The sequence below is a fragment of the Episyrphus balteatus genome, chromosome 2 (genome assembly GCF_945859705.1).
Source record: "Episyrphus balteatus chromosome 2, idEpiBalt1.1, whole genome shotgun sequence".
NCBI lineage: Eukaryota > Metazoa > Arthropoda > Insecta > Diptera > Syrphidae > Episyrphus > Episyrphus balteatus.
In genome coordinates this window covers 19,036,724-19,050,360 of record NC_079135.1, presented here as the reverse complement: position 1 = coordinate 19,050,360, position 13,637 = coordinate 19,036,724, and the positions used below count along the sequence as shown (strand labels likewise).

The following is a 13,637-nucleotide window of genomic DNA, read 5'->3' as shown; positions in this document are numbered from 1 at the left end:
GATTGAAAGCTGAAATAAATAAATTCCAAAAAAAAAAACAACTTTTAATCCGTTGGGAAATTAGAAATTACATACTATATAGTCTGGCTTTTATTACTTCTATTATTTATAAAATATGTAAGCATGTTGTTTTTTGAAATACAGATAAAAGTATTTCTTAAAAAAAAAAATAAAATAAGAAAATCTATGTTGGTATATTAATCCTTTAGCAACTGACAATTTGTCAAATTTTCATTATGCTTTGCTTTAAAAAATCAGTTATGCACTTATCCTGCATAATAATTAACAACATAATAGGAATCTAAAATATAAGATTTAACTTTTGCTCTTTTTTTGTTGTAAACGCTTTCGTCAGTTTAATATTGAAGTCATTGTGAATTTATGTACAAACGCTAAATGCTCTACCCTTACTTGCTGAAGGTAGATTTAGGTTAAATTAGATAAATGATTAATATAGCTTAAAATCTAAGATGCTTATATTAGTCAAATTTAATAGAATTAACGCCCATATCGATCTGTCCACCGCGATAGCTACCCCTCTTTTTCTTTGTCTTTTCGTGTTTGAAGGATTTACCGCGAGTATGTTTAAGGTCTTTGTTGGCTCTATCACCCCAGGATCCAAAGGCGTTTTTCTAAAAGCAAAAATAAAGAGAAAAAGTTGTGATATTGGTTTTGGTAAAAGTTGTTATTTTAATATAAAAAAATAAAACTATTAATAATTACTCACCTATTAAATCATTCTTAATTTACATGAAACAACTAAAATTCGCAACTTTCTGCCTAATCGTCAAATGAAATCTTTTTATTTTGGGCGGGACTATCGAAACTTTTGTTGCCAAAGGATTTGTTAAAACCACCTCCACCACCGCCTCGGCCGCGTCCACCGTCAAAACCGCCTCGTCCACGGCCACCACCGCCACCACGTCCACGTCCTTCACCTCCAAATCCACCACGGCCGCGGCCACCTCCACGGTCACCACCACCGCGACCACGACCGCCGCCACCACCTCGTCCACCAAATCCACCACCGAATGATTTGCGGCCTTCACCACCTTCGCCGCCTCCTTCATTATTGCCATGTCCTCCAAATGATTTGCGGAAACCGCCACCATCACCTCCGCCTCCTCTGCCACCAAACTTCTTAAATCCGCCGTCACCACCTCCACGGCCTCTACCGCGATCGCCACCACGGTTTCCACCTCTAAATCCACCACCATTCTTATTCTTCCAGTCTTTGCCGTTATTACCTTCATTACCATTCTCATTTGCCTCATCCTTTTTATCATTTATCAAACGCGATATTTTCGAAAGTAATAATAAAGTTGCGAATTTTTTGTTGCATCACAGGAGTTTTGCGTTATGTTGAATAAAATATGAAAATATAAGAAAGGAATATTGAAACACAAATTAGCATTGAAATAAATACAAAGATAGATAAATAATAATAAATTTGGTGCGGTTTTATTTTTGTCAAGAAATGTGTTTACCAAAGATAAGTGCCCCTAATGAGGTAGTTTACAACACTATTTAAATGCTTATTTGTGCCTCAATTGACCTTTCACAGGAGTAAAAACTTTTTTGGGGCACTTACCTTAGCGTCAAATGAATTATCCATAACACGAGGATCTATTTCGACTTCTTCTGTTATAACACGACGGAATGGAGTGTTCTTCTTTGGACCACTCCCATTTAAATTGGGTTGATGCTTTTTAAAGTTCCCATTTGGAGTCGATGTTTCAGCCTAAATTTTGACATAATAGTATCCAATTTAAAATTAAGTTTAAAAATATGTATTTACAACAGGAAGAAATAACATATTGGATAATATTTGTGTGAATGAATGACTTTAGAATATTGGAAACCTTCTTCTAGTCCTAATAATCTTTCTTCAGACGAAGAAAAACCATGAGTTTTCTTTAGGCTTCACATGTTTAACTCTTTTGGATTTCTGAAGAAATTATTAGGACCATCCAAATTGACTGTGAGACATTAAATTACAGAAATATACTTTGTATGGAAACTCAAGAAGAAAGAACTGACATAAGCCAGGTTCATAAAGTTATACGAGTATAACATATGGATGGAGATTAGCTTTTACCTTGATAAAATGGTACAAATAATTCTACCTACTGTCAACATATTTATCAAAAGTATATTAACTTTAGAGAGTTTCGTTGTAATGTCGTGGAGCGTATAATCTGTTTGATGATATAATCATTGTTCAAGAAAAAACTGTGAACGTTTAAGTCGAGGAGACTGGAGTAAACGACCAACTTTTGGTGGTTACAATGTGAAAATGATAGTAAAATTTGTGAAAAAAGGGGAAAAACAAAACAAAATCAAAAATACAAATATGTATATATTATGTCGTTGTCAAAAATCAAAAAAATATCTCTTAACTTTCAAGCATCAAATTCACGCCGTTCAAAAAAAATAACCTAAATTCATATTTTCGTTTTTTTTTTTTTGAGATATTGCATTAGAAAGTGGTAATCAAATCCAAAAAAGGTTTAAAAAAAAATCGGGAGCATGAACTTTGTTGTGATTTAAATTGACTTTAGTGTGCATAACTTTTTAAAGATTTATTCCAAAACCAAGTTTTGTTAACCAGCCCCAGTTTGTTCACACTCGATTATCTTTTAATCAAGGATTACTCCAAGGAAGGCATTGATTAAAAGATAATCGAGAGATAAACAAACCGGCCCTAAGACTTTTAAATAACATAGTATATTTCTACATCTAAAGTCTTTGAGAAAAAAGTAAATTTTGAAAAAAGATAAACTTTTATCGATAAATTATAGTTTTTTGAGATTGTATTTAAGTAGTTTTGCAAAAAAAAAAAAATTAAAGGAGTTGTAATTCGACGTCAAAAGTACTCAAAAACCAAAAATTTGACCTGTTAATATTCAAGTATTTCTAAAATTTTGAAATTTTGACTTTGGATTTGGAACCAGCAGACAAAAATTCATTAGTTTGGTTGAATCTCTATTTTCTTTGCATTATTTTTCAGATTAAAGTATGGATGTTACGGCTAAGTAGATGCATTTTCCATAGAAAACATTGAGATATTTTTTGGTTATGTAAATGTCTACAATAGAAGTGTTTTCGTGACTTTTCAAAGTCTAGTCTTTTTTTTGCAAGTAAAAGTGAGTTAGAATTAATTCTTTGAAAAGTTTTAGCTTTAAACTTAGTTTATACGAGTGTAATTTAAAGTATGGAACATTACAAAAAGTGCTTTCAAATCAAATTGACCTTAGAGCCTTTTCGTAAAAAATGTTAGTATACCTACTTTTGATAGTAACTGCCGGGTGCGTCATGGTTCTTTAGCTGATTATTAAATATGCGGTTATCTTTATTTCGGCAAATGGCCCATTTGTAAGTGATGCAAATAGATGATTATATTTTTTTCGCATTTTTTATCAATCACAATGTGGGCAATTCGAAAGTTTTCTCTTTATACAACCCGGCGCAGTAGAGGTTTGCTGATGAGCATTATCAGTTTAAAATTTTAAAATTGTGCGCATACAACAATCGACCGACAAAAAAGTATAATGTGCTTCACAATTGCCTTTATTTAATCGACTGACTTTCAATCGCTATTTTAGTTTTTTTTAAAACCCTTTTTTCTCTTATTTTTGCCAAAATAACTACTAGTGTCAGTGTACATAAATAAAATGATTGACGTGACTGTTGTTTAAAAAGGAATACCAATGCTGTCGATTTTCATAATGCCAAATATTCTCGACATTTTATTTGAACGGAAGAGAGCTCCCAAGTGCGATAGTTTCAAATATCTCGAGTTTTCGGATAAAGAAATCATACAGGCATTTTCTATGATCGAATAATTATCCCCAAATAGTCTATTTAATAGAACCGAGCTCCAGAGCAAAAATAGAACAAATTCGTTCAAGACTTTTTATTGGCGATTATGATTCCTTGGCATACAAGAATACTCCAGCCAAAAGTGCTACTAAATCCATTGGTGCATTTCTGAGAAAACGGCAACACTGGTCGGTTTTCAGTTTTTTTGATTTAACTCGAAAACCAAGCCTGACTTTGAAATGGTTCAAAGACACTTTTCATAGCAAATTAAATTTTCTGTCAAGTTAAGATGGTTAAAAAATTTTAAAAATTATTTTTGTCTAAAATTCTAACCTAAAATCAAAGAAAAAAAAGTTAAAAAATTGACAATTTTATTTTTTTTTACTAAATCAAGGGGCATTTTGTGTATGTAGCCGGGACGTCCAAACTTTGTACTAATGAAATAAAGTAGAGGTAAAATCCTTTGATAATATGCAATTTTTAATTTTTTTTGTCAAGAAACAACTTAAATGTACCTATTCAAAAATTAGCACTTTTTCTAAATTTTTGACTTTTTTAGTTAAAAGCAAGTTTTTAAAACTCGATAAAATCGTATTAATTGGTAACTTTTAGACTTTTAAAGTAAACATACTTCGAGGGATTGATTTAATATAAACTAAATATGACAAACAAAAAAATTTATTTGCATCCTTATGGCCTTTTGTGCAATTTTGTGTATGTGCATTTTTATAAATTCGGGTCGAATGGATGGACGGAGAGCCATTAGCTTTGGTCTATTGCATAGAAGAACATTTAATACCAACTCTTTTACTGTTTTCAATGGCCTGAAAAACAATTCTTGTAAAATCCGCGACCAACGAAAAGTTTCTCTTGAAAAACGAAAAAAATACTCTAATGAGTTTGAAACAAAATAGCTCAGGGAAATTAGTAAATCAAATTGCACTTTTCGCGGGACAAATTTTTTTCATGGAACGTATTTAGGTGAATGTCCTTATCGTAAAAGTGAATTTTTTGGGATGATAAGATATCGGGAACAGCCGCCATCTTGGAAAAGAGGTCGGTGCCGTTTTTATTTTATAACTCCATTTTTACTCATTTAAACCAAAAATGTCCGAGGGTAGACTTATTATCAATTAAATTATCTAAAAAATGATATACAAATGAATTCCGTGAGTTAGTTAAATTCAATTTTATAGTCGGTCAAAGTCCGGGTTCTTCTCGCAAGGTTAAGACAATATGACATTTTTTTAAATATCTGAAGAACTTTTGATTTGTTGGGGATTTTCTTAAAGTATGAATTATAGCACTTTGAATTATCTATGAAATGAGTCCTTTATCGTTACTGTAACCAACATAATGTATAAGCCATCTAACGTCGAAGTTCACATTCTACTATCCAAAAGTGAGAAAATAACAAGTTTTCTTCTATTAGACCGAGCAAATTTTTGAAGTGGAGGTATAACCAAAATATAAGTAAACAGTTTTTTAACTATATTCGTCTAAATATTGAATTCAAAGTTTGAAATCTTTAATGTTAACCTTTATATGGTTTTCGAGGTTTTAAATGAAGTGAATTTTCCAATTAATGTGAATAAGCTCAAGTAACACTATTTAAAATTCTAAATATAAGAACTGATGCCCTGTCATTTTTCCTAAACATGAACACCTCAATCTCAGCATTACGATAAGTATAACTCAAGATATGAGGTGTGTAAGCCGTTATGTTTTCGAGACTATTGTGTTTAATTTTTGATTGTTTATTTGAACTATTGAAATCCCAAATATGTTCAGTTAAAAAATCGTATATCATGACTTCCACGTTTGGTTGCCTCTACAATGTGATGGTTACAAAAACAATAAAGGGTTCATTTCATAGATAATTAAAAGTGCTATAATTCATTCTTTAAGAAAATCCCAAACAAATCAAAAGTTCTTCAGATATTTGAAAAAATGTCATATTGTCTTAACCTTGCGAGAAGAACCCGGACTTTGACCGACTATAAAATTGAATTTAACTAACTCACGGAATTCATTTGTATATCATTTTTTAGATAATTTAATTGATAATAAGTCTACCCTCGGACATTTTTGGTTTAAATGAGTAAAAATGGAGTTATAAAATAAAAACGGCACCGACCTCTTTTCCAAGATGGCGGCTGTTCCCGATATCTTATCATCCCAAAAAATTCACTTTTACGATAAGGACATTCACCTAAATACGTTCCATGAAAAAAATTTGTCCCGCGAAAAGTGCAATTTGATTTACTAATTTCCCTGAGCTATTTTGTTTCAAACTCATTAGAGTATTTTTTTCGTTTTTCAAGAGAAACTTTTCGTTGGTCGCGGATTTTACAAGAATTGTTTTTCAGGCCATTGAAAACAGTAAAAGAGTTGGTATTAAATGTTCTTCTATGCAATAGACCAAAGCTAATGGCTCTCCGTCCATCCATTCGACCCGAATTTATAAAAATGCACATACACAAAATTGCACAAAAGGCCATAAGGATGCAAATAAATTTTTTTGTTTGTCATATTTAGTTTATATTAAATCAATCCCTCGAAGTATGTTTACTTTAAAAGTCTAAAAGTTACCAATTAATACGATTTTATCGAGTTTTAAAAACTTGCTTTTAACTAAAAAAGTCAAAAATTTAGAAAAAGTGCTAATTTTTGAATAGGTACATTTAAGTTGTTTCTTGACAAAAAAAATTAAAAATTGCATATTATCAAAGGATTTTACCTCTACTTTATTTCATTAGTACAAAGTTTGGACGTCCCGGCTACATACACAAAATGCCCCTTGATTTAGTAAAAAAAAATAAAATTGTCAATTTTTTAACTTTTTTTTCTTTGATTTTAGGTTAGAATTTTAGACAAAAATAATTTTTAAAATTTTTTAACCATCTTAACTTGACAGAAAATTTAATTTGCTATGAAAAGTGTCTTTGAACCATTTCAAAGTCAGGCTTGGTTTTCGAGTTAAATCAAAAAAACTGAAAACCGACCAGTGTTGCCGTTTTCTCAGAAATGCACCAATGGATTTAGTAGCACTTTTGGCTGGAGTATTCTTGTATGCCAAGGAATCATAATCGCCAATAAAAACTCTTGAACGAATTTGTTCCATCCAAAAGGGTCTATTCAATAGACTACAAAGCTGAAGAGAAAGCTACATGCTTTTCAAAATGTCCTAAGGCTCTTAATTTGTTAAGTTACTTGTGGCCCTCATTCACACTATTCAATTAAAGCCCAAAAGATTCGCAGCACGTGGCGAAAATCGACTCTTGGAAAACCGGTATAATTCTCACATTATTACGATCTTCCACAGAAAAAAACTTGGCTTAAAAACTGAGAAGAAATATTTAATTTTTATTTTTCAAAGCACTAAGATTCAGAAAACCTTTAAATGCTTTGAGCAGTGATAAGGAAACGCAAATTTTGTCTTCAAGAGTCTTCGGTTGGATAATTGAATAATATGGTATAAAACTTTCATAATGGATTTTCAAACGCCCTAACTTATTCGTTTTTTTTCTCGATTTGAAAATATTAAACCATACAATTCGCTTCCAATTAGAAAGCATTTTAATTTGCAAATTTATCTGTAGATATTACTTGATAAAATAAACTGACAAAAAAACCTTAAACCATAAAAATAAAAAAACAACTTACCGCATTTCCAGTATTTCCGCCCTTAACAAAGTTACTATACTTTGGCTTTTCAGCGGCTGAAGATTCACTAAATTTGCGTTTCTTTCCGGCTTTGGGAGCTTCCTTCTTCTCTTCTTCATCATCATCGTCACTTGAGGAAGCCTTCTTGGCTGCTTGCTTCTTAATTGGTGCTGCTTGTGGCTTGTCATCTTCATCTGATGAACTATCGTCACTAGATTCCTTTGCTTTACTAACAGCAGCCTTCTTTGCTGGTGGCTGTTGCTCCGAATCCGAAGAATCATCATCAGAACTTGAATCGGCCTTCTTTTTAGGTGCTGGAGTAACTGTCTTTTTAACAGCTGTTGTGACAGCAGGAGTTTCATCATCGGAGCTATCATCACTGCTGGATGCGGCCTTCTTTGCTGGAGTTGGTTTAGCAGGAGTCTTTTTCGCTGGTACAGCAGCTTTAGTTTCTTCCTCATCAGAGCTATCATCACTGCTAGATTCTTGTTTCTTGGCAGCAGCAGTTGGTGTTTTTACAACTGGCTTGGCAGCTGGTTTCTTTTCCTCCTCAGAGCTACTATCGTCGCTGCTGGATTCCTTCTTCTTTGCGGCTGGAGCAGCTTTGACTGGAGTCTTTGCTGGAGCTGGTTTTTTCACTTCCTCTTCTTCGCTTGAAGAATCATCACTGGAAGAAGCTGCTTTCTTAGCAGCTGGAGATTTGGCAGCTACAACAGGCTTCTTTGCAGCTGGTTTCTCATCCTCATCTGAGGAGTCATCTGACGAGTCTTCTGTGTCGGCGGCCTTCTTTGCGGGAGTCGCTTTCACAGGAGTTTTAGCGGCAGCAGCCTATGTAAAATGAAAAAACGTGATTACTATCAAAATATTATCACTTGTAGACTTGTAGTTACAAGCTTAAATAAAGTATGGAGTTGTAATAATTTTTGGTTTCCTAAATATTTTTATTTATTTGTAGTCCGGCGAATTCATATTATTTTGCTTCTAGACAACTACAAGTGTAACTAGGGGTAATGAAAATAAACAAATATTCGAACTTTCTGTAGCAGACGTTCCGATTTCGGCGGGACAGTCCAAACATTTGGACCCTGTCCCGATTTACAAAATGTCTCGATATAGTCCTGACATTCCGTTTCTTAATCAGTCTTCGTTTGAAAGCTTTCGGCAAGTAAAAAATGTGACTGCGTAATGAATCACTGTTAATATAATGTGCAACAATTTTAATTGATTTTGGCTTTACCAGGGAATTTAGATATTTTGCATTGCTATGTCAATGTCAATCATATTTATTAGACAATTTGATCTTTTTTTGTTTTTGTTCTGTTGACACTCACATAAGTGAATTTAACAGTAATTTATGTGTAGGTACTCGAGCTGTGGTCAAAAGGGCTATATCGAAAACCTTTAACAGAGGTGACATTTTCTTCCTAGGAACATTTTCTACATTTATTACACGTGTATAAATGTGTGGATCAGAATCAAAACCCATTATATCCACTTTTCAAAAAAAATGACTTAGGTATGAGGTTTTGTTTCTATTATTCAAATACATACGTTGCGCCCAAGTTTGAGTCTCTAACTACATTTTTTGGCGTAGAAATCAGACCACAAAGTTAGAGGTTAATTTCAAAACCCATTCTATCCACTTGAGTTTTTGTTTCAAAACCCATTATATCCAAACAATTTTATTCGCATCAAAATCCATTATATCCATTCAAAATATTATTTCTAAAATAAATTTGAAATTCAAAAACCATTTTATCCATGGGATGAGATTAGATGGGAATATTCGACAATTTATACGGATTTTTGAAAAAAAAATTTCGGCATTTAGGTTTGAATTTATTTGTTCAAGAAAGTAGGCGTAGTTAAAAAAAAGGAAATAAAATTTTCTCGTTTTTAATTGAGTTTTTTTGAATGCCATATTTTCTTATTTTGGCCTGAAATTCAGAGGTGATTTTCAAAATCCATTATATCCATATTTGTTTTGGGTATAGCTCTAAAACTAAAACCCTCAGATCACGATTTCTGGACTTGAACTGTAGGGAATCCTAATTGAATCAATCCTGCATTTAAAAAAGTACTAAAAAATGTTTCGTTTATGAGATACAAGTTTTTCTCGATTTACTCGAAATCAAAAAAAGTGGATAAAATGGGTTTTGATTCTGATCCACACAAATAAAAAGTAGAACTACCGTTCCAATTTTACAAAACATGTTTTTGAGACATTTTGTTGTGCCTTGATGTTTGTAAGCACGATAACTTTTGTAAGAGTTCATAAAATTGAAATCTGGTAAATGCTAAAAGCATAGAAAATCCAAAATGAAAAGCTTCCAGGTTTCCAAATAAAAAGCTGTTTGCCTTAATTTATTCACACTCCATTACAATTTTTGAAAAATCTTGTAGCCAAAAATACCCGCTTCAAAATATGGCCCAAAAAAACGCATACAATTTTTTTGGTATGCAATTTTTGATATATTTTTTTATTTTGTTAAATATTCTGGGGGGTCATTCCGTATCTCGATTATCGTCAGACGTTAACGTTTGGACGATAGAGTTGCTTCACGTAAAACGAAAAACGTCAATCGTTTGGACGATCACGTTTTCGCTATATTTTTTTTTGCTTCACGGAAGACGAAAATCGTCTAAACGTACACGCCAAAACGTTGACGTTTGGACGATAGCTAAATAGCTCACGTTTTCCATACGTTTATACCTTTTTTTAATTTTTTCAACGCATTTGACCAAATGCAATTTTAGATTTGAGTTTGTTTAATAGTAAACAAACTCAAATCTAATATTGCATACAAAAAACATCAAATGATGGTTAATTTTTGGGTTTACTCTAAAAAAAATTAAATGACGAGTTAGTCCTAACAAACGCAATGGTTGTATGTTTTATATTTACATGTCCATATAAAACATTTAAAATAGTTGTTTTTGCATAACAAATTCAAATAAGAAACAAAAAAATTAAAACAAATTTATTTTGCATTTTTCTTCAATTAATACCACAACCCACCACCAAAAAAATGACAGGACACAATAAAAAAAAAAAAAACAACACAAAAAATAACAAAACAGCAACGCACCTTCTCTCCTCTAATTCTTAATGACAGACAGAGTCAGTATGACATTAAAAGCAGTTTGAGAATTTCTGAAACTTCTCAAACTGCATGAAGAAATAAACGTAGACGAAACGTATTTCGCTGAGTTACGTGAAGCAAAATGTGGACGATAACGTCCACGATAAACGTTTTGACGATAAACGTTTTGAAAATTACGGAATGACCCCCCTGGTTTTTATGCTCACTGACGGGCGTGAAATTAAATGTATCAAATGTGTAATTTAGATTTCATTAGCTGCGTTCCTTTGGGAAAATTTATGAGCATGAGCATATTATATGATACATCCAAATACCAATTGCTTAGTTGGTCCATGTATTACATGCAGATTTGAATGCTTAAATGCTTTTACAGTTTTTTTGTTATGTAAGTTAAGTTCTGACTCTTTGCTTACAACAATTGAAAACTGAAACTTTTGAGAATTGTCTTGCAACGCGTTTTGAGTGTGAATACTTGCGAGATAATTTTGAGTCGAGTGCCAGAAGAAAGTTAAAGACAAGAATTAAATTACAGTTTTGAGTTTTTCAATTGAAGAATCTCCAATAACCAAGTCTTCACCATTTTCAATAGCACTCAAAGCGTTGAAATTTATGAAGTTTTCACATTTAGTTCTTGTTAAGTATTGATAGCATTAGTTGGGTTGATTAACGGAGCTTTGGGGCATATTCATAGTCGTTGATCCAGACTAAAGGGTCTTCATTTGATTTTTAACTTTTATTAATTCCACCTTTTAAATTCGAAAACAATGAACTTCTTATGATATTTGCCGATTTGCAGGCTATACGAACATTATCTTCATTTCTTATTGGAGCGTTTAGCATTCTACATATTAGAAAGATTTGGATTGAAATGTCTTTTTCAAGACTTCATTATTTGAATTTTAAAATATTAGAAAAATAAAAAAGAGAAAAAAAAAAGAGCTACCATCAAATATTTTAAGAAAACTCTTAAAATGTTTTCAGGTATAGCTTGTTATTTCCTATTTTATTAATATTTAGATTAAAAATATTTATTTAGAGTCGCAGGGCCCCTGTTCTGTAACTTTATCACTAGCGATAAACGTTTTTCAACGTCTCTAAAATCCATTTTCTTCCATAAATTCCAGAATTTATGAATTGAGAAATTATGATTTTGAACGAAATTTCTTTTATTTTGATGAGATAAAATGCATTTTAAAGTCATTCAAATATTTTATCGCCCGTGATAAAAGTTACAGAACATGGGCACTGAAGAAGGTTGTAATCACAACCGAAACATTGACGAAAAATTTGCATAAAGAACAAAATTGACTTCAAGCCCGCTTAGGAGTTACAATTATTTATATAAGTTATTGTCAAATTAATTTTAAAATTAGCAAAATTGTTGATAAGTAAGGAAATAAAATTATTAACTACTAATACCTTGGCTGGAGGCTTTGCGGCGGCTTCTTCGTCCGAACTACTATCGTCACTTGAAGATGCTGCTTTCTTGGCTGCAGCTGCAGGCTTAGCGGGAGTCGCTGCTTTCTTTGCTGCAGGTTTTTCATCCTCATCGCTGCTGTCATCTGACGATGACTCTTTCTTAGCAGCGGCTGGAGCCGGCTTACTTGGAGTCTTTGCAGCTGGCATCTCAACATCCTCATCGCTATCATCGCTGTCACTCGAAGAAGCAGCAGCTTTTTTCACCGGTGTTGGTTTGGGTGTAGCTGCAGGTTTAGCAGCAGGTTTAGGTGCTTCTTCTTCTGAACTACTGTCATCACTTGAAGATGCTGCTTTCTTAGCTGCAGCAGGCTTAGCAGGAGTTGCTGCTTTCTTTGCTGGTGGTTTCTTCTCTTCCTCATCGCTACTATCTTCTGAGGATGATTCTTTCTTAGCAGCTGCTGCTTTTTTAACTGCAGCAGGTTTTCCATTTGCAATTACCGGTTTCTTTGGAGCTTCATCATCGTCAGAACTACTGTCATCGCTCGAGCTATCGGCTTTACCTTTTAGAGCGGGTATTTTTTTGTCAGAAGTAGCTTGATAGTGTTTAAGAATTTCGTCAATTTTGGGACATCCTTTTGGAAGGTTTACCTGAATCGAAAACAATTGATTATTAGTAAAAATTTAACAATTTTCATTTACATTTATTTATGGAAAACCACATGGCGGGCAGACACACAAGTTTGAATGTTTACTTACAGCTTTTGTTTTTTGTTGATAAACTTGAGCAAGTGTTTTATCTTTTTTCACAAGATAGTCTAAAACTAATGCAGCAATTAATTGATCGTTTGCTGCCATTTTTTTTTTGACAAAAAATTATTATAGCACTTTTCACTTATTTGATTTGTTCGGAAATCCAAAAAAACACGTGCTGTTGCGTATGAAGCGAATGGATCAAAGAAATTAGAAATGGTGGTGAATGGAAAAGGAATGAGAGGGTAAAAAGATAAAATTTGAACTATAGAGTTGTCTCTTTTTTATTTCATTGGATAAGAGTTGAAAGTGTGAAATTGTTAGAGGGCGATGTGTTTGGTAGAGAGTGTTTAGAATTCCAAGCCACATTCACTAAATTAAGCAGTGCTTACATTGGCACGGATTAAGGATATCTTACACTAATGACAAAATACGCTACCGATAGAGTTTTTGCAAAAACAAAATCTAAAGCTTAGTACGCAGCTGAAGCGAAACGAAATTTTCCATACAAAATTTCGTTAGCGAAATCTTGAACGAAAAATTTCGTTTTGCTTTTCGTTTTTCAATACGCAGCTCTAGAGAAAAATTGGAGAGTTTTCACTCATTTGTCACTTACTTTTTATTGTCCTGTGCATTTTTCTTGACTCTAAGAGCAGTGTTGACTGTTTTTTCACTTCTAATTCATTTCTTGCTTTAAAAATTATTTTCTGTTGGTTTTTTCTGATTTTAATTCATTTTGAATTTCCTAATTTGGCTTTGACAGAATACTTGAAGATATTTTTTCGTTAGCATTTTCGTTGTCGACTTTGGAGACTTGAAAATTTTTCGTTTCGCATCAGCAGCGTACTAGGCTTAAACCTGTACGTCAACCCCGAC

General features: G+C 32.8%; 1 protein-coding gene across 2 annotated transcripts; it reads right to left on the bottom strand.

Moving 5' to 3' along the window:
• Positions 1–328: 328 nt before the first annotated feature.
• On the bottom strand, positions 329–12,981 carry LOC129909145 (nucleolar protein dao-5). Of its 2 annotated transcripts, XM_055986127.1 has the most exons (5): positions 12,768–12,981; positions 12,012–12,659; positions 7,489–8,316; positions 1,592–1,741; positions 329–632 (listed from the first exon to the last, which is right to left on the bottom strand). In XM_055986127.1, the coding sequence occupies exons 1-5, from the start codon at positions 12,864–12,866 to the stop codon at positions 480–482; spliced, it is 1,878 nt and encodes a 625-aa protein (XP_055842102.1). In that variant the 5' UTR covers positions 12,867–12,981; the 3' UTR covers positions 329–479. The 2 variants fall into 2 exon arrangements, with proteins under 2 accessions (XP_055842102.1, XP_055842100.1); XM_055986125.1 differs by lacking the exons at positions 329–632; positions 1,592–1,741 and adding an exon at positions 728–1,275.
• Positions 12,982–13,637: the final 656 nt, after the last annotated feature.